General features: G+C 35.9%; 1 protein-coding gene across 1 annotated transcript in view; it reads left to right on the top strand.

Moving 5' to 3' along the window:
* Nucleotides 1-1,897: 1,897 nt before the first annotated feature.
* GABRA1 (gamma-aminobutyric acid (GABA) A receptor, alpha 1) overlaps nt 1,898-21,164 on the top strand; it is a 39,824-nt gene continuing 20,557 nt past the window's right edge. Inside the window, exons 1-3 of the mRNA XM_010283188.1 lie at nt 1,898-2,004; nt 5,771-5,883; nt 16,038-16,105. Of these exons, the coding sequence (XP_010281490.1) occupies nt 1,898-2,004; nt 5,771-5,883; nt 16,038-16,105 (288 nt within the window). The remainder of the gene's footprint in view (nt 2,005-5,770; nt 5,884-16,037; nt 16,106-21,164) is intronic.

The raw sequence follows: 21,164 nt of genomic DNA, 5'->3' as shown, positions 1-21,164 counted from the left end.
TTCCCCGAGGGAGGCGGTGGGAGGGGTGGCTTTCTCAGGGTGAGGGGCAAATACAAAGTTGAAATGCCGGGAGGAAAACAAGTCTCGATTTGTGCCTTAGAGATGGGCAAATCTCTCACCGGGGGTCAAAAATGCATCAAAATGCACCCTTCCCCCCCGCCCCCTTTTTTTTTCTCCCCAGTGGGAGCTGCTGAAATTCTCCCAGAAGTGTGGCTCTCTCCCATTTTGAATGGGAAAACCAGAGCTGGGTTCCCAGTCGGTGCGGGCTGGGGGAGGCCGGGGGCTGCTGCTGTTTAACGCGCCTGGGAAGACTTCTGTTAACATTTGCTTTTTCCAGCTGCAAGAAACTTTCCTTCTCCAGGATTTATAGTGCCTGTATGGGTTTATTGAAGCGGAGGGATGGTGCCGGGGGGGTGGTGCGGCCGTGGAGCTCAACAGATCAAGATAGTTCGGAATAATTCACTTTCCGTTCTTTATTCCGAGGAACCTTTTGCAAAGGCAGAAGTTGGCAGGACCGGGAGAAGGCGATTTTTGAAGCCACAGATGTTGCCTTTCCCTTTGTAAGGGGACTGATCACAGGGCAAGTTAAGATGCAGTCTCGTCCCTGAAGATCTGTATCCACGCTTTCCTGTCACATCCAGCTTCTTCCTTTCCAGTTAGATTAGCTCACCCCCACTCAATGCTTATCTGCCGATCATTTGCCTATAAAGGCATTAATTATATCTTCCTGCTTACATACAGCTTTGTAACGATATTTTATTGATTTAAATTGTCCCTGAGAGTGTGCAGCGAATTGGGGTAGCTTTATTTAAAGGTACAGCAACATTTCCATTTACAGTGCTTCATTTTCTCAGACATTAAAAAACCCCCTCCAATTCACTACTGAGGGGGAAACACAGGCTTCATATTTTGTTGCCCTTATTTAATGTAATGAATACTAAAAATTGACTGGATTCCAGCACACAGCATATAGGTACGTAAAAGAACCTGCAGCATCTCCTGGGCAATCAGTTGAATCTGGAACACCAATTCCACAAATACCAGCTAACTTTGTATTTCACAGTTTATTAGCAAGCGAAAGAAACCTTCTGAGGTTGTGTTACTTTTTACTCAAAGGTAAACTGAGAGTAACTCAGTGAAGGCTGGAGAGAGAACAGGAGACATTTGGAGAGGAGAAGGCTGTTAATACAAAAACATTTCCTAGCAGCAGAGACAGGTAGAGATTTAGGAGACACTGTGTAGGTTGTCAGCACATGGTTTGGCTACGAATTGTGCCCTTTAGCCCAACAAAAACATTATGTACATACATAGCAGCAGACCATGGAGTCAGAATCTGATCATTTTACTCCTTCTCTGATGCTAATATTTCAGGGAAGAGGAGAACAGTAATATCTGTAGAAGAAAGTTGCTTCCATCACATCAAAGCAAAGCAGTGGCTGTGAGGGAAGCACCGCTCTCCTCAGTCACGCTACCACACACTGATACCTTCCAAGAGGTTTGGAAGGACTCGGGCTGGTTCAAGTCAAACAAAAAACAATTACACTTGGTTATCTGGAAGTGTCATGGAGGTGCCTTGTCACCTTTTCAACACAGGAAGAAACTGAGTAAGAATTGCCACAGAGTTTGGGGACAGCAGCTTTAACTCATAATTGCTTTTGTTAAAGTTCAAGAATAAGGCAAACAAGAATACACCCTTACCATAAAATAAATCCCACCTTAAGCCTCTGTGTCTAAAAGTAGAAGGTAAACAGGAGAACAGCCAAGGCCATACTCCTTTATTCCAAATGGCATGAGCTATAGTATTGTGAGGTCATTGCCTGACATCAAATTGTTCTGCAAAAGTTCCCAAAATCAGACCTTTTTTTCCACAGTACCTGTTTTAACGTAGGGGACGTTGATGATTATTTTCCTTCTAGTTTCAGAGCCCACGATGAAGAGACTCCTGGTGCTTTGTGACTGCCTCTGGGCCTGGAGCCTCCTTCTGAATGCACTGACTGAAAGAAGGTGGGGAGATATTTTTTAATGCACCAACATATTTTGAGAACCTTTCATTTACTATAGCAGCGTAAGACAAATACTGCATGGGCTGCACTACTACTAAGTGTATTGGGGAAAGTTAACCCCTGTTCAAATCCCAGCTAAATTTAACTAAGGGAAGATTGAAAGAAAACTACAATTTGTTTGCATAACATGTTTTTTTCCAATATTCTGAAGAAAAAAAAGCAAAAGCTTTCTGAAACAAATTGAAACTAAACTACCTCTTGAACACCTGTACAATCCTTTTTACTCTTATATAATGACTGCTCAGAAATACAAGATTCTTTAGAGGAAAAAAAAGTGTAATTAAGTTTTTTTTAAATGTCATTTAAGTGCTATTTAGTAACTTTATTGTCCCCTCAAGCAGAAACAAAACTTCCACTTTTTAGTTGGTCAGGATTGCGTCTTTACTTAGTAGCTGTTTTCACAAATTCAAAGTTGACCTTCCTGGTGAAGGGAGACTGCTTGGATGAAGAAGAATTTGTAAGCTCAAACCCCCTAACAGTTTATGTTTGAAAGACCATGCTACAATGAATGTTTATGAAATATATGTTGAAATCACAATCTAAAAATACCATTAGTATTAAGAACAATTTGTAATCATACAACACCTCATCTAATAACTAGTAGGCTAACTAAAGACTATAAAGCAGTTTGGAGTATACTTGCAGTACTCTCTGCAATTCAAAATTCAGTAAAGGTGTTTAAGACGACCCACAGATATATTTCCATATTTTAAAAATATTAATGTCCTGTCAATAATGCTACCTCCTAATGACCAAAAAGCAGTAGAAATTTTGTATTGTCAGTAGTGATCCCTAGAAGAGGTATTTGTGCCTTGATCTCCATAGTGTCTCCTTATGCATTCGCAGCTCTAGGTAAACTTATCTTGTGGCTACCTTGAAGATTTTAGAGTGGAGGGGGCAAAGGTTCATCTGCACGAGTGTTTCCTCTAAAAAACCCAAAAACAATAAAAGCAGGTGATTCATGTTACAATTTCTGTAACAATTGCTACGACGTTCTAGAAGAAATACCTTTATTTTGATAATATATTAAGAAGGGTGAGATTTGAAGTATTCATGAAGTACTTGATCTAGACTAGGTAGACAATTTTGTGAAAACATGTTTATTGTATAGATCTGTGGACATATATATGTGTACATGTATTTATTATATCTGTAATGTATGCATATGCATTCTTGAAGTGACAATTAAGACGCATTGGACTAATGTTTAAAAATTATATGGTGTGTCACTATTATAATGACCTGTAGATGGAGTTAGTGCACAGTTTTTTATTATACTGTGGTTTAATATGAAAACACAATCTCTTGCAGTCACTTTTTCCTCAAAATGTACACACCTTACACTAAATATAATCTGTTTCTAAAGGCATTTTGTCACAGTAACTTCCCTTGCCTTTTCTTTGGGAATGCTGTTAATCCTTTATGATAAAAAACAGTTGATGAATTAGATAAAGTGTCTGTGATATAGAAAGACAGTCTTGCCATATCATTATTCTTGTCATAAAAAACCAGCATTAGGTCTATTTTAATGTGTGTTCTGAATGAAAAATCACAATCCCTCTGGAGTTACAGTATACTATATACGTACACAAATGGTCACATTCTTCCCGTTGTGACCATATGTCAGTTAAAACCAGCCCTAACAGTGCTTTTTACCTCTGATAAAATGGTGGGAAGAACAGGTAAAGGTGCTGACAAATGTGACATCCAGATTGGAAGCGGTGCATTGCATTGCATCCTCTCCTCCTGCACTGCCACGAGTCCATCTTTCTGACGCCTCTTCTGCAAACATACTCATTTATTTACCACTAAAATTTCTGAAGTGTTTTTATATCCTTCTGCCACCTTAATCCTGATGACCTTCGGCTATCCTTGAGATATGTATGTACAGCAGCTTGTTTACTGACGATCAGTGTTAATATAAAATTTAATCCAGTGAAAAGTCCTGTGTTGCAATTCTACATAAGGTGTATGAGGAATGATCCGTTGAAAGATAATGCTCATTGGAGACAGCAGGAGAACTTGTTATTTGGTAACATATAGGAAGCATAAAAAAAAAAATATTAATGTCTGTGACTTAAAAAGCAACTGTAGATATGAAAAATAAATATAAATCAACCTTTTTTAAATTAAGTGAATTTATATGATGTGGCTAGAGGAAATTAATAGTATTTTTTAAAACTGTTAGAGATTTTGTCTTCTTCATTAGAAACGGTGATTTATATGCATTAAAACCCCCTGAAAATTGTTCTCTACAAGGTCACATCCTATTGAAAAAAAAAAAAATTAGTAGAACTTCTATGAATGTCAGTTCTGAAACTCATTTAAATTTGTAGCATTACTTTTTCAAACCTATACTGCAAAATAACTTGGAGGCATTTCCAGAGTACCTTCATTGAGATTATCTATCCTTCTTCTCTCTGTATTCGAGACAAGCGGAATATATGTGTGAGATATACGAAGGCTATTTGACTGATGCAGTTTACAGAAAATAATTTCGTAGGTATGTTACTAGAACCCGATCATTTAATGTAACAGCATATTCCTTATAAGAAGGTCTTTGTTGGTTAGAGCAGGGACAACTTGCAGACCACTGAGACCCACATATCACCGTAGCCGTATGGATAACAAGCTGCCCAATCGAAGAATCACTTTTGTGACTAGACCTGATCCTAACAAAAGTTTTTGGCACTGCACTGTTTATCCAGTTCAGTAGCAATGTGTGCGACAAAATGATGATTTGGAAAGCAGTGTTTCTGCTTTTAGTCATGATGACTACACATGTTTATAATGGAAGTCTTCCCAGCAATGAATGAAAAAATGATACTGGGTTGGCATTAAGACAACTGTAATCTGTGATTAAGGGAATCATCTATGACGGGTGTTTGGTAAAGGTTTCAGATTTAAGAAAAAGGTTGATTCTGATGTCATCTACAGCAGACAGAAACCACTAAGCCCAAGGATTTCTTTCTGATTTGTATTGATGGAAGTAAGATTTTTTGTAGCTGAGTTCAAAGAGCTTAATTTTATCCTCGTTCAACCAAAACTTCAGGACCTTTGGCTGAGTTAGATATATGCATTAGGGATATGTAAGTGAGGATTTATAGACGAGAAAGATTTCCATATCAACAGATGGTTTCATTACACATTTATAAGGAAAAGTTGAAGTATTCCTCCAAGTCTAATTGCTAAAGGAAAATGGGAAGTAAAATAAAGTAAAATTATATCTTGATCTATGAAAATGCACACTCACTTTTTTTTTGTTTTATCTTTGTTTTAGCATTTATTTTCAGTACTTAAATGTCAGTGTTCTAAATTATTGTATCTTTCTTTGTATGCAAACCTTTTATAATTATTATGAATTTAACACATTATCTTTTGCTGACAAATGAGCCTTTTACTGAGGGACACATATTAGAATATTATAACCATTAATGAATAATGAGATAAACATTAAGGAACTGATGTTCTAGTTGCTCCCCATTTATAGAAAGACACTGTTTATTTATAATTTTACAATAAAATGTACCATTTAAGATGAAAATGTTTAAGGGAAAGAATCCTATAAAGCACTACAATCTTGTCTTGTGGAGGAGATTTTGCGACCATAAATCAGTATAAGGAAGATTAAAGAGATTTTGGAATTATTGTTTTGTAAGGTTATTGGTGGATTACTGTTTTTCAGTGTTAACTGTTCTGTATTTCAGCTACGGACAAACCTCATCACAAGATGAACTTAAAGACAATACCACAGTATTTACCAGAATATTGGATCGTCTGCTGGATGGTTATGATAACCGCTTGAGACCAGGACTGGGAGGTGTGTTGTATTACAGTTTTCAAGGTTACATGTTAGATAAAAATCAGTTAAAACAATGTTATTTTTCCACGATATATTTGTTTTAATTCTGTTTATGTATACACATAAAATAATGCTGATATGTAATATCAATTTAAAAAAAAAATGTCATGCCTTCTCTGTCTGTCATATAGTCGGTTTACTCACACTTATACCCAAAAGAAGAAAATGGTGCACAATTCAAGAAAACCTCTGAACACATATTAAAACTTCAAATGTATGAAGAATAAAAGATACTAAAATATGACCTGTGACCTGACAAATTAGAAGTTTATGAATCAGGCCTAAACAGCAAATCTATCTATGACTATATTCATAAGAAGATTTGGTTTTAAAAGTGAAAACATCAATCAACCTTAGTCATAAAAGTCAGAAAAGTTTATAAGATTTTTTTCTACTTGGGTATGTCAGGATTTGTTTCTATAACATTTTGTCTTCACAGCTTGGTAAGAAAATCTTTCTTCTGCTCTTGGTGCTGAATCCATAAAAGGATATAAAAATAATAATGATTTTATCTTTATAAAAATATCATTACAAAGCCTAGTCTTTATCAGCATCCCTACGTTCACTCTTTGATTTGTTCTACTCTGACACGACCCCAAAATTGGGTCTTAAAAGCTCGTTGTTCACAAATGTGAAAGTTCTAAACGTACAAGCACAAATCTGTTCTTTCCAGTGCATGGAAAGGTTGAGTTTACTTCTTTCAGATGTCTTTTTTTAATTTTTTTTTTTCTTTTGGACTGTTCAGGTAAAATAAAACAAAGCAACCCACCTCACTAAGTACAGTTCAATTTGTTTTCATATAATAGCTCTCAGAGGAACTGCATTATAAGAAGAACAGGGTATTACATTAAGATTTCTTATACCATCTTCTTCATATGAAATGGAAGATAATTAAGAGTAAGCTTATTCTGTGACTTAAGGTTACCATCTTGTAACAGTTCTTGAATTGTGAGCCAACTTCTTAAATGGTTTAACTTCACTGATTTCAAGGAATGGCTAAAGACAAAATTCTGTTTATAAAGTATTAACTGACACATTTAAAAATGGGTTAATCTGTAAATTTTTGTGTGCAATTTCAGATAATACACAATTAAATAAGAATCTCTTTTTACTTTTATCTACCAGTAGTTTTCCCTCCTTACTTGTAAACCCTTGGACAATGTAGAAATAAATGCTCCTTAATCTTTGATTAATGCAACTGTACAATTCAGTCAGTTACTATATCACAGTAAATAAACCTAGCAGAGAAGGCAATAAATAAACGAAACTCTGAAAACTGTAGAGTCTGGTACAGGTCTACAAGAAAAATCTGAGCACATGATGATTTCTTATATGAGTTTTGTAGCTATTATGATTGTTTAACAGTTACTAGAAGAGCAGACAAAAGGAGACTCAGGGAAAGAACTTGCTCTCATTCTCTGGATTACAATTTAGAGAACTAAGCACATCGGTATAGAGTCTTATACATACATTTCTGAAGCCAGACTTCAAGGGTATACTGGGAGAACAGGTCTGCATACCTCATGAAAGGATCATCCAGCCCAGTTAAAATTTACTCCTGACAGAAAGATTGTTTAATGTAAGTGCTTCTGCAGGAGGAGATGAGTCCCTTCACAAACTTTCATAGCCATTTGCACCACTATCAGTGGAGCATGGGAAGCATGGCGTGGAGGGAAGGCAGAATTGGAGTAGTTTCCCTAACAAAGGGTTAGAGCAGTTTAATCTTTGCGTCCTCCTTTTTTGAACTGTGTTGCATGTTCCTGCCTGTAGCCAAGAACACTGAATATCACAATTTCCCTGTTGCTCAGTACATTATAGTTTCACCGTGTCAGTTCAGCAGAGTAAATTTAATTTGTGAGCTTTGAATACTAGAAGTAAGAGTACCAAGACTGTCAAAAAATCCCACATTTAATGAAATTGTGGGCAGTAAATTAGTGTTTAAAACCAAACATAGTAAGAAGTAGCTTTCCTCCTCTGAATGTTGAATAATGCTTTATTCAAAAGACATACATTATAAATTTCAAAAACTATTGACAAACATCTAGGCCAATGTCTTCAATTCTGGTACCAATTTATAATGAAGGATTTGCTCAAGGATTTTGAAATTCATCTCTGGAAAGCCTTCTCGTACCTAAATATGAGCTAAGAACCTCAAGATGACTCAATTTTGACACATTTGATTTATACACTTTGTATAATGGGGAAATATATTCAGAAATGTTCCAGACGGAAAAATATCCAATGAGAAATCTGAATCAATATATCAAATATAGCACAGTTTTTGGAGTCGGAAGTTCAACAGTCTTCCATTATAGCATGATCTGTTGCTGGAAATTTTAAAATGTATGTGGAAGAGCAGTGGTTTCATTTTTCTTCTGAACATCAGTGATGGCGTCTTATTAAATATTTCATCAGAACACAATTTTTATCTATTCTAAAGAGAAAGTTAAGAAGCTACCAATATAACAGCACTTTTAGATATAAAGAATTAGGTCTAAAACTCATTCATTACATATTAGCTGTGATGTAGCTTAGCACAGTTTTTGGAGTTGGAAGTTCAACAGTCTTCCATTATAGCACGATCTGTTGCTGGAAATTTTAAAATGTATGTGGAAGAGCAGGGGTTTCATTTTTCTTCTGAACATCAGTGATGGCGTCTTATTAAATATTTCATCAGAACACAATTTTTATCTATTCCAAAGAGAAAGTTAAGAAAGCTACCAATATAACAGCACTTCTAGATATAAAGAATTAGGTCTAAAACTCATTCATTACATATTAGCTGTGATGTAGCTAACAGAGAATTTAGAGACCAGAGACCCTCATACATATATGTTATGTTGATAAATTTTACACTCTTAGGCACAATGTAAATCTGTGTACCACTGATTACACTACAGCACTCTTCCAATTATCCAAAACTGCCTGTCCTGTTCTTTCTATGCCTTCTGAGAAACAGAAGATGAAGTAAAACATTGTGTGGTACAGTTATTTTCTTCTACAGAAAGGAGCATATTGCAGAAAACTGTTATCCCTGTACGACCTCTCCTTCTGTAGTGCAGTTTTTCAAATATATACACCTACAGAAAAGAGAATTCTGTGCATGAACAGAAACAGAAAAGAGAACCAATTTCTCTCTCTCGCACCTATGGAAGATAAATGATAGAGTTTCTTCAGTCAGCTTATTTGTTTCTCCTTCCTTGTGTTTATGGGTATGCATGAAGGATTCACTGACAAAAAGTTATGTTTACTGAGAAACTGTAATGAATTGTGAAAGGGGTTTGATCTTGATCTTGCTCTACTCACTTGTAGGAGTAATTTCCCCCTTTTTGAAATAAACACCATGATATTTCTCTATCCCAAGTTTGCAAACTTCGTATTAGCGTGGTGAACAGTTTCATTGTTTGGTAGAAATATCTTGGTGAGGCAGATGAGGCACCATGAAGCCAGGAACAAAATCCTGGAAAGATCTCATTACAAAGATACACTGTTGGAGCTACACTATATATTAATTGGAAAGCCAGGTTAAAAGGTGGAGCATTAAGGAAATGAAAAATTTAGAGGTGCTGAATTTTGAATCACTCTTTCAGCATGCATGGAATCAGTGCTAGATTAATATTAAGTCCTCCCTTTCTGTTTTTTAGATCTTCTTTTGAGGTACCACTTTAAATGGAAAACTAAAAATCACATATGCTCTATAAAGAGCATAAGAATTAATATTATTATTTATCAGAAAACCCAGTAAGGCCATATCTGAAATTCAGTGAGCAGCTCCAAGCATTTTGTCATTAAACAAAGAAGGAAATATTTCTCACTAACAGGAGTATTTAAAAAATGGAGTAGGTGACCCACGGGATAAAATCATAGTGATTGAATATGCTCGGTATTTAAAAAATGGCATTGTGGCTAAAATTAATCCAATATTTCTTTAAAAGAAACATGAAGCACTGTGTTATACATTGACACATTTGCACCTTTTATCAATAATTATTGATACAAATTATGTTATTTAGATGTTTGCCTCCTTCATATGTGGGCATAGTAACTTAGTCAGACGTTACTAGGAAATAGCATCTGCTGTACCCATCCATAAACAGGGACAAATAACTACATTTACAGTTATTTAAGCCTGGAAAATAGATCTTTCAAAATTAATGTAAAAATGTTCTGAATCACACTAGAGGACACCTATTAACTCAATGAAAGGATAATAATTTACAAAAAGCAAGGTGGAGGAATTACAGGGAGTAACATACTGAAACTGAAAAAGAGGAAACGATGTCAGATATTAAGGGAAAAAATAAACAGTGAAGTCATTTAGGTAATAGCATAATTTTCTGTGGGAACTATCTGGATCCTAGAACTACAGGTGATCAAAAATAGACCAAATAATAAAGATGCTGATCTCTTTTCAAATACACAATCCCGAACAAAAGAGCGGATCAGACAGTGGTGGGAAGGAGCAAAATAAGGAGGAAAATTCACCTCAATGTTTGGTGACTTCTCATAGTAAACCACTATGTCTAGAGCAGGAGATTAAAAGAATGGAAAAGCAATGAAAAATGATGGAAAAAATAAGCTCCTTAGACAAATGGATATGCCATTGCTTTTTGTTCTGGGTTGTCTTCTTGTGGAGAATAGAGATGAGTCCTGGGGTGCCACCATGGCAGATTTGGAGAGCCACATTGGAGAGAGGTTGGGTTTGCACGAGGCAGGTTGGTTGTATCTGGTCCTGAGATTCCTTAGGAATCAGGAGCAGCTACAGGTTTTTTAAGAATATCACCTTTGAAGTGCACACATCCCCTGTCTAAAACTAAAGGCTATCACATGGTCTGTGACCTTTTAACTTAGCATAATGGTAAATGTGGTTTATCCCTTTGAGAGGGATTTTGCAGTAGAAAGGTTTTTCAATACAGAACTAAGAACAAGAGTGGGTTTCATTAGGGAGACAAGAATCTTCCTAAATGAAATTTGCTTCTACAGTTGGGTCGAATGCCCGTTAGATCATCCCAAGGAGATTATCAACATTACTTCAGTATTGAACAGAATTATACTTGTTTTATGATACCAGTAAAAGCTATTTGTTGATCTCTCCTGTGTGATGTTTATCAAAATTGAGTGTGACTGTCCTTAAGTGGAACTTTGGTCCATCTCAGGCAATTCATTACTTCCAGAGAGTGCTTATATTTAAAGTGATGGAAAATAAACCTGGCAGTATTATGCTAATTACGTTTTAAAATTCAGTTTTATGAGAACATTATCTATAAATATATGATAAACTTACCTCTTGGTGATTGAGGTCCCAGTGGAAGTTGTTGGATTTGAACTCATATCTGCGCTAACTTAAAGTTTGAGGGAAATATGGTTTTGGTCTGTACGTGTAATAAAAATTTAGTTAAACCTAAATGTTTCAGTCCAACTGAAAAGAGAGTGCTACATTGGAACCCTACACATAATTCTGTAAATGAAGAAGGACTAGATGCGATACTTAACTGTAAAAAAGGCTGATTTTGGTCTTTTTTGCACTCTGTAACTTCACATTGATGTAAAGAAAACTGTAAAAAGCCATATAAGACCCCAGGAAAATTGATTTAATACAACAGTAGGGAAGTAGGGAGGATATGAGCAGCTTTGAGCTGTTAATTGGCGTGGGGAGAGCTGCCATGACACTGCGCAGCTCTCGGTAATCCCTTCATAGTAGCACAGACTATAGCTGGGTAATCACAGGGCAGCTCACTGTTCTCCCTTTTGGTGTCTACTTTTACAAAAGCAGCAGCACAAAATTCTTACGAGTGTAGTTATTGTGGTTCTTCAATCAAAATACTTCATAGGATGCAGCCAGGGAGATTAGTCTACATGATGTTTTTAGTAATAATATTGTATGCTATACAAGCTTCTAAATTCCTTTAATTCAAAACCACAGGAAAAATCTTTTCTATTTTAATAATTATAGCACACATTTACACCAGACATGCAGGAGAAACAAGTGCATTACCAAAAAAGATGGAATTAATTTAAGCCACCAAAATACGGAATTCAGATAAGCCTTGTGCTCAAATGCCAGCAGGGCAGAAAGGGAAATAGTTAATGTATAGTTTCCTATGATAAATAGGCTTATTTCCTGCTGTGTAAATAAATCTATATTTCTTATTTTGTTCTCAATTTGTAATACAATCACAATTCGAGCAATAATGGGCTCCCTGGGAGCTTAAATCAAAATATTCATTGTTATTAATTTTGAGGGTTTACATTCGTCTACCGTCATTAGCAAAACACAGTAGCTGTAAACAGTAAAATTACAGTAGTTCACATTAACTGGTGCTTTCATAGCTATATGTGGAACAATTGTCTGAGGTTATGCTCCAGAGCATCTAAGTGTGATACTCAGTTGCTATTTTGCTGATCAGTAACTGCTTGGACCCTATGGTTCCCTTATAGTGAAACTAGTAAGTCATTAATAATTTCCTTTTATTCCTTTTTTCTACTGGACTCTTTACATGTTCTACAGATACCCCTATATTACTTAGTCCTGGTTCGTGAGATAGATTATTACAGTGAAGAGACACGGTTAACATGTCTTTACAACTGATGGATTAATCCTCAGCAGTCTGATCAGCTCCTGACCTGAAATTGTTTTGTTCAATGACTTATAATTTTCTCTAGCTCTTAGGGATACTGTGAAAGTTTTGAATATAGCTCAGGATTTGAGGTTACTGAAAAATGCATTCTGAGTATTTGAAGCACAGTTTAAGCCTTCCCATGGTAATCAAGCTGCAAACTGAACATGGTTAACCTTGATTCTAAATATATATCTCAACTGTGTGAGTAAACACATGTCCTGTGCAGGAATGACTCACAACTTCTGAAGCTCTTAACAAAGCACAGTTGAATCATCTAATTAGTAAAACAGTAAATAAAAATTTCAAAACTTCCATATGGCTTTGGAGGGGCTAATCTTTTCTGTGTGTTCATAAACACTTCTTCGTTGCTCTTGAAAATGAGGTACATATCAAAGAAAAAAGAAATCATTTGGTGGTGTCTACAGTGGTTTTACCTGGATTTGAAGAGACCTGGGATTAGACGCTCTGCAAACGTGTAATCAGTATGAAGACAACACAATCTCTTGTGACTTCACAATCTGAATTTTCTATTATTACTTATGATTTACATGCCACTTAAATTATCTTCGAATTTATATAGAAATGAAAGGCATTACTCGTTTTTCCGCTCCCTTAGGAATCTTCCATCTTACTGCCAAAGCCTTTAGTTTCCATTTTGGGTCCTCAAAGTGATTTCCTTAAGCCTCAGCCTCTCTACTATGGCCATATGTCCCCCAAAACTAGAATTCAGGATACCACTACGTGATATGCTGCTGATTCAAAGAGCGTATTCTGTGTTTGTGCAAGGTAAATAGGTTAGCTATATTACATTCAATAGAGGCTCACTCAGAGCTGGGACTCTGAGTTTTCACCATTAAGAGATGAATGCATTGTGCCTGAAGAGCTTCTAGCATCTTCTATCTCCTAATGACACCAGTGGAAGCACCTCAAGGGAAAGGAGATGGAGAGATGGGGAGTCAGGATGAAAGATCTTTTAAAGAGTCATTTGAGATTCTCTTTTCAATATGTAAAAGGCTAATAGGTTTCATTATGATATTAGCTCCTCTGTCTTAAGAAAATGTGATTCAGTAGCTGGAACGTCAAGAATACATTCAGCAATGTTTTACCGGACCTTGTATAATCTCCATCTTCTTTTTCTGCCAGCTGTTTCATACAAGACCACAGCCTCTTGAACATTTGTGAAAGCGATGGGCTGAAGCAAGGAATGTTTTTTTTTTTCAAACCTAGTAACTTCTGGACACCCATAAGCTTCTTCCAGTAATAGAAGGTTAAATTCTCACTGTGAACATCTTTATGTGGAGAGCCAATTAGGTTTCAAGAGAATATTTAGATTTCTTTAACTCAGTTGAAAAAGCTTGTAAACAATGATCAGGTCACACATTAATTTCACTGGATAGCCAAGGAGGAAATTTCAACTATCCAATGCTTTTATCAACAGCCACTGTAGTTTGTACATGTCTCAGCCACAGATATAAAGAATGAAAATAATATTATTAGGCAATTCAGCCACATCATAGTATTTTACTTTCTGTGATTACAAATAATACATTGGAAATTTCATCTTTTAACTTTTTTAATGAGTCCTGGAGATTACTTTTGCTACCACCTATTTTTTCATTAGCTTCCTAACAGACTACAAGTGTCATTCTGTGCATTACTAGAATGACAACAGAATCCGATCTAATAATACATCTTGATTATAGCTGTCTCACAAAATGATATATTGTATATATATTAAATATTTATATTAAACTGCTTACATTTATATATATTTAGAAGTTTTAGACTTTTTTGAATGAAAGAGAAATGTATGTGCATTGTAGAACACTGATTCTCATTAGAACTTTTGCATCAGATACAGAAATGTATATTGTTACTGGCTGCTTAACCTTGATTCCTTATTTCACTTCTGTCAAAATTTTCTTGTCAGATGAAATAGATCATATTCAAACAGTCCGAAGTACTTTGAAAACAGAGGGTTGATTCAATTAGTTTTTAAATTTATTTTACAATATTTAAATAACATTATACAAATAACGTTATATATACGTTTCTTAGTCTTACGAAAATTTTTGCCTGCTGCGTGACTTTTGCTTACTCTACATGTACTTTTCTGTTAACCTCTTTTCTTTAGGATTACTTTCAATATACCAAATTTCTCAATTTATTTCTTTTTTGAAAATTATTTGAGAAATGTATCACTCCTTCCTCATATGAAATTTCTACCAAAAACTCCATGCTGGCTTGTATAGCACTATAGTAAACGTGTTCAGACTTCAGACATCCCTGTAAATGCCGAAAGCTGATAGGGTTAGCCCTGCTCAACACCGGATTTATGCCTCCAGGTGGTGTCACTCCCTGCAGCAATGTTTAAGTCACAAGGTTATTTTGAAATATGCCATCCTGGGGGAATATTTTGTGATGTGTGGTCTAGAAAATACCAATATGTTCAGAAGTGGCTGATACTCTGGGTGGGGGGACAAAAAGGGGGAGGTTAAGCTTCTGCATTTCTCAAAATGACTTTTAAGAGTATATCTGCAGAAGCCAGATGTTGGGCTCTTTCTGGGGATCAGCACCATTTTAGGAGTCTCAGACTCAGCATTTGTGACCACCGAAATCACTAGATTCTTCTGAATTGGCCGAGGGCATTGTGCCACGTCCTTGAAATCACAGAGAAGTCTAGCTTTATAGTACAGCATATACATATAATCTGTGCTATGTACATGTTATAGATTTCTGAATTATTTATACTAATCGATCATTAAGGCCTATAAAACAAATTTGGTAGTTTAAGGGAAATGCAATGTTAGTGTCCATATCAATTTAAAAAGAAAACTAATAAATTTACAAACTATAACTTTTATACATAAGTCAAAAATTGTAGTAGAGAAGTTTAGCTGATATTTATTTGGAAAAGTTGTAATTCCTTTTCATTTATTGCAGTTAAGGGTAATGCAGCCATTTCTAACTCATGCCAATAAAATATCTTTATGTTTTTATACATTGTAATGTATTCTCCCTCTCTCTTTTCCGTCCATGTTCCTGTGTCTCAATACAAAACACGTAATTTGTAAGCCCAGGGTTAAATATTAGACACCTTCATTCAGCTTGCCCAGAAACACTGAGTACCCAGTGAGACTTTTGAGTACCGTGTAAAATATTCAGCACCGTTTATATTGTCAGACAAAAAGATTTATTCGTCAAAGGGTGAAAAGCTTTACACAACAGTGGAACTATGGCTGCTATATTGTAGCATCACAAGCCACATCTTAAAGTTCTGTTGGAAACACTATAATAAAAAAATTGTTGCTGACAATATTGGCTGTGAAATTACATCTAGAAGCAATAAATTATCAGGACCGTATTGTAGACCAATTTTAGAACGACTAATCAAAGCCAATAACTTTTGTATTTATTGTGAGAATTGGTAGTGGTTAGATCTAATGAAGACTGTTGATAGACACTCACTGTCCTAATTTCCTGCTTCATCAGAGCGTGTAACTGAAGTGAAGACTGACATCTTCGTCACCAGTTTTGGGCCTGTTTCAGACCATGATATGGTAAGTGATGGTCTATATTTCTACAACATTCATTTTCTCTGTCCCTAATTTGGAGGATGAAAGATCTATGCAATAACTTATTTACTCCTTTTAAGGCTAGGCTTTTTTTAAACCCTTGATTCCAAAATGCTATCAGCTTGCTAGCTGTGACTGCATTTAAGTGCCCTGAAATTAGCAGCCTCAGTGACTTTAATAATGTGTTTTAACAGACCTTGTATTTGCTACATAATATATTATGAAATGCATTAGGGTTTGGATCTGTATTCTTCTGAGAATGATTGCTCAGGTCCTTGCTGGCACATCACTGATCCAATTTGCTGAAAAAGATCATCACCCTCGTAAAACACAATTAACACTTATGCCTACAGTGTGACATCTGTACAGTCTAACCTGTGTTTTTTTATTAAAAGCTACTGATCAATGGGAAGTGACTTTCCTAGATCTTGGCTGCTGAAAGAGAAGATTAATGGGAGAATTAGTGTCATTTCTTTATGGAATGAATATTAAAATCAAATTGCTAGATAACTGCAGGGGATGGAGAAGTTCAGAAAACTGAATGGAGATGTTGTGAGTCCTGGTGTTTAAAGATATTAAAAATGTGTAAAAATACAGATAAGATACTTTAAATTTTGCATATGAATGAGGTCTTCACAAGTAGGTTGCTATTGACAGGGAAAGCCTGTTCTGCAGCTACTAGTATCTGCTGGATCCCGTGTTAGGAAGAATGCTGAAACACCCTCATTAACTGACATGAAGAAAACAGTTCAACCTTGTAACTGGCTACATTTAGCTAAAGACATTCACCAAAAGAAAGGTGAAAAAAAGAAGATAAAAAATTATCACAGGGAGGAAACATTTTCCATTTCTTACCACAAAACTGTCGGTTGTTTAATATGAACTAAAACTGTAGACAGGCCTTAAGCATCAGGTTATTACAAGTTTCTGACTACTCAAAATAATGTTAAGGGATGGAATAAGAGAGAAAGTAACTTCTACAAGATGGTTTGTTTTCCTAAATGAACTTTATGCAAAGACACCATTTTCCTGATTGCTTGGAAAATAACACTTATAAAATCACAGTCAAATGTGGAACTGCAACTGATGCCATGGTATTTAAATGAGGATGAATAGCTTGGGTAGCACAGACTTTTTGACCAGTCGTTCTGCTGAGAAGAACTCCAACAGAAGGGTAATCCAGACAAACAGCTAGACCAGTGACTTGTCTCCTCAGCACATGTATACAATACTGTCTAAGTACTACATATACTATGAAAAAGAATTTAAAAAAAAATCATTCAATGACTTCTGCTTTTTTGTTCTCTGATAATCCTGTGAAATTACAATGTCCTCTTAAATTAAATATAAAATATATTTATTTTATATATTAATATATATTATAATTACTAAGTAGAATGTAAAGCTAAATTGGCATTCCTAGCACATACTGATATTTGTATGAGACTTGGGTTTTAAGGTATATGTATTTATATTATTATTAAATAATACATTAAAAGAGGGGAAATTCCTTGGATTAAAGATTTGTAGAAACCACTGACATCCACTGTTTGTGTTCTGGTAACTGGTTCAGCAAAACGCTCCATCTTCCTTTCCCATTTCTGTCTTGAAATAGGTAACCAATCACCTCTGGACAAACTGAAAAATTTGAACAGAGTCATGTGACTAAAATATGTATTTTTTTAAGTTTAATAGTCTTTGAATTAAACCTGTAGCAGCTGCAGTTTGTAAGTGATCTGAAGTTGCTCCACTTTTGTACAGATCCCTCCTCTTGGGACAGGTGTGTTGTTAATTACCTGAAAATTAACGTAATTTAAAGTATTGGGCTGGACATAGATGCTTGTGGGAGGTGAACAGAAAAAGTGATATATGTGGGTGAATATATGCTTTGTATTAATATTTATTAATTGTTTTCTATAAGTCAGCTGGTTAAGATATTGTTTACTCTGTTGAGTCAAATTACTAGAAAGCTCCAATAATGAATGGCAATCTAATAAACAAATGGACACGAATGCTTTCCTACATGTAGATATAAGTTTAGAGTGACTGATAGGCCTGCTGAATTACTTGGGACTATATGATGTTTGGACTTCAACATCTACTTGTACTTTGTAGTTTCAGGTGATTTAGTTAAGTAGAATGTAAAGCTAAATGGGTATTCCTAGGACATAGTGATATTTGTATGGGATTTGAGTTTTAAGAAAGAATAAAACTGAAGCCAAAAGTAATCTACTTTCAGTATTAGGAACAGGTATATTTGAAAAAAAAATATTGACTTCAGCTATGATTCAGCATAGCTGAATTACTATAGCATAAGCAATGATTACCTAAAAAAACCAACCCTCAAAAACAATTAAAACCCCATACCACATTGGCTCCTGATTTTCACTTAGTTAAACAAGAGGAAGAATTCGTTAGCCGCTTAATATAAAAGTGTGTGACCAAGAAACACACAGGCAGGCGTTAATATGCTTTGAAAACTAAGGAATTGGAGAAAAGTATTTAGTGTAAAACTCCTACTCGCCTCCCCTCGAAAGCATGTGTGTGCAGCCTACTCATGCTGACTCTTTTGCTTAAGGAAATAAGTGTGAAACCAGAGACAGAAAGAGAAAGATAAAATGAAGAGATTACCAGAATATAAATTTTATATTCATTTCAATGTACTTTAGTGCAAAGCCCTGTATGCATACTACAGGTTGGTTGTAGACACCATCATTTGAGGGCTACCCCAAATTTGCTCCATGGAGCAGATTGACAGTAAGCGTAGACTGGGTTGTGGGATCTGGTCACAGGGAAGCCTCGCAAGCAGCTGTACCGGCACTGGGGGAATGATGCGCTGCTGCCTGAGCCCCAGACTGATGGCTGGGAACGGGCAACGAGCTCTTCCAGCTGACGCCGTGTTACGAAACTACAGCCACAGTGAGACATCAGCATACCTAGACCATCTGTTTGCAGGAATCCAATGAGGCAGTTACATAGATAGTAGGTTGATATATCAGGCAGTACATGGTGTTCCTACCCACTCTCAATACACTCTTTTAAGAGCAGCATAGACATAACCTGTTATTCTATAAAGAGAATGTCTTGACTTGTTCTTAAACTTGTAAATAAAGTTAAACAGGAGAAAAGCACTTTTTAAAATAAAAACCTCTTTTTTTGGAAGAACTTTGCAGGTTTTCAGGCATGATCTCTCAGATGGTAGATTGAACTAATCAACAGACAAGTGGCTTTTCTCACATGACTGTCATTTTGGTGAAATTTTTCATGTATATTATCTGGAATAAGAAGCATTTTAAAATTAATTTCTTTCATAATGATAGAATTAATTTCTTTTTTTCCTAGTAAACCCTCATTCCCACTGCTTCCGTACTGTAAGCTCTTCAGAAAATAATTTCTATCTTAATACCTTCCTGTAGTGTGGTCTACCCTGTGAATAAGCAGTCTTCAGGGAGAGAGATCAGATGAGTAAATTGGAGAACGTTTAAGTCAAAGTGTTATAAATATTAAATACCATACAACTTATTGCCAAAGTGCAGATAGGGATCTTTTTTCTTTACCTACACATTAAGGAATGAAGAGTCTCCACTGTGGAGAATTTATTCTGAATTTCATCTTACTCATATGTTTGCATGTAGACTAGTGCTATAGTACATGGTTTGGAGAAAATCATTCCGTTTCCTTGTTCTATATGTCACCCTCCTGTAGAAGAGTATCTGATGACTTGATCTTAAAGATCAGCTGTCTGTCAGGATTCATTTGAGGAGAATTATTGTACATGTTCAAGCGGGTAGTGAAAGCTAAAGTAGTTGAGAAATCTCAGCCAAAATGAATTCATCCTATATGGTGCAATGGTCTGGGATAGAGAAAGATTCAGCCTGTGCCAGGTGTGACCTGTCAGCTACTTTTTAATTGAGTTTCGTCTTATACTGTCAGGTCCCTTATCAAATCTCAGACTTCTTGTTCTTTTCCAGCATAAGAACCTTGTGTTCATGTAAACCAAAGAACCAGACTCCATTCTCTCAACCTGTACCACCTCCCACTCACCTCCTTCTTTGCAGTTGAAAGAGATAAAAAGGGAATGGCTTACACACACATTGAAATAATGTCACCTTCTGGGCATCTCTTTTACCTTTCCCGTGCGTGTAGGAGGAAATTTTCTTTGGAGCTAGTTAAAGTGGAGAAAATCCAATATTTTAATGTCATCTACTGCATTTCAAACCTCCTGCTCACCTACTCTGCTGCACACCTGGGACAAGATTTTGCATACAGTTCAACCTAAAGCCCCAACCAAGAAAAATTCTGAAGCAAGTAATTGTCTATAATTGTTCAATTGCTGTCACTGGAGCTGAATAAATCCAGGGCATCAGCAGCTCACTGAGCACATGATTAAAAAAAACGAAATACAATTAAGTATGCACTAAAATTATTCAGAGGTCTGGGAGGCAAATTAAAAAACAAAACAAAACAAAACCCAAACAAACCCAAAGCAAGACCACCCCATGGAATGACAACATTTCCATGTCCATGAGAAATTTTTTTAGGCATTTCGTGCCCTAAAAGTCCAGGAAAAACGCACCATCAGTAAGAATCGCCATTCTTACTTGCCGATAGTTACACAAGGAATAAACATCTCACAATTGCTTACGTCATACAGAGCATTACCATTTGTTAGAAGAAAAAATGACAAGTCTAAAGGAGTCTGCCACAGATTTTTTGCATACTCATTCCAGAATGTTTCTGTTTACTAACATATTCCTTGGTGCAGCTCTTTTCCTTGTAGCTGTGTGTGCCTTCACACACAAGAATTTCCTTTATTTCAAGATGTGCCACCTCCATTGGCAGGATCTCAGCAAAGGTTCAGTTTCTCAGCCAAAAGACTATCATTCAGAGTAATTTTGAACAGTGTTCAGATAGCTACTTCTGACTTTTATCATAATATCATAGCTATGAACGATGGAAGGGGCAGGATAATCTACTGAAATTTCATGTCAGAGAGGAATTTTTCCCTGGGAAAATATTATAGTATACTGCATCCACAGGAGTT

This window comes from Phaethon lepturus, unplaced genomic scaffold (assembly GCF_000687285.1).
Source record: "Phaethon lepturus isolate BGI_N335 unplaced genomic scaffold, ASM68728v1 scaffold5743, whole genome shotgun sequence".
Classification (NCBI taxonomy): domain Eukaryota; kingdom Metazoa; phylum Chordata; class Aves; order Phaethontiformes; family Phaethontidae; genus Phaethon; species Phaethon lepturus.
The sequence above is the reverse complement of the archived record's forward strand: the minus strand, read 5'-3'. Positions and strand labels throughout refer to the sequence as shown.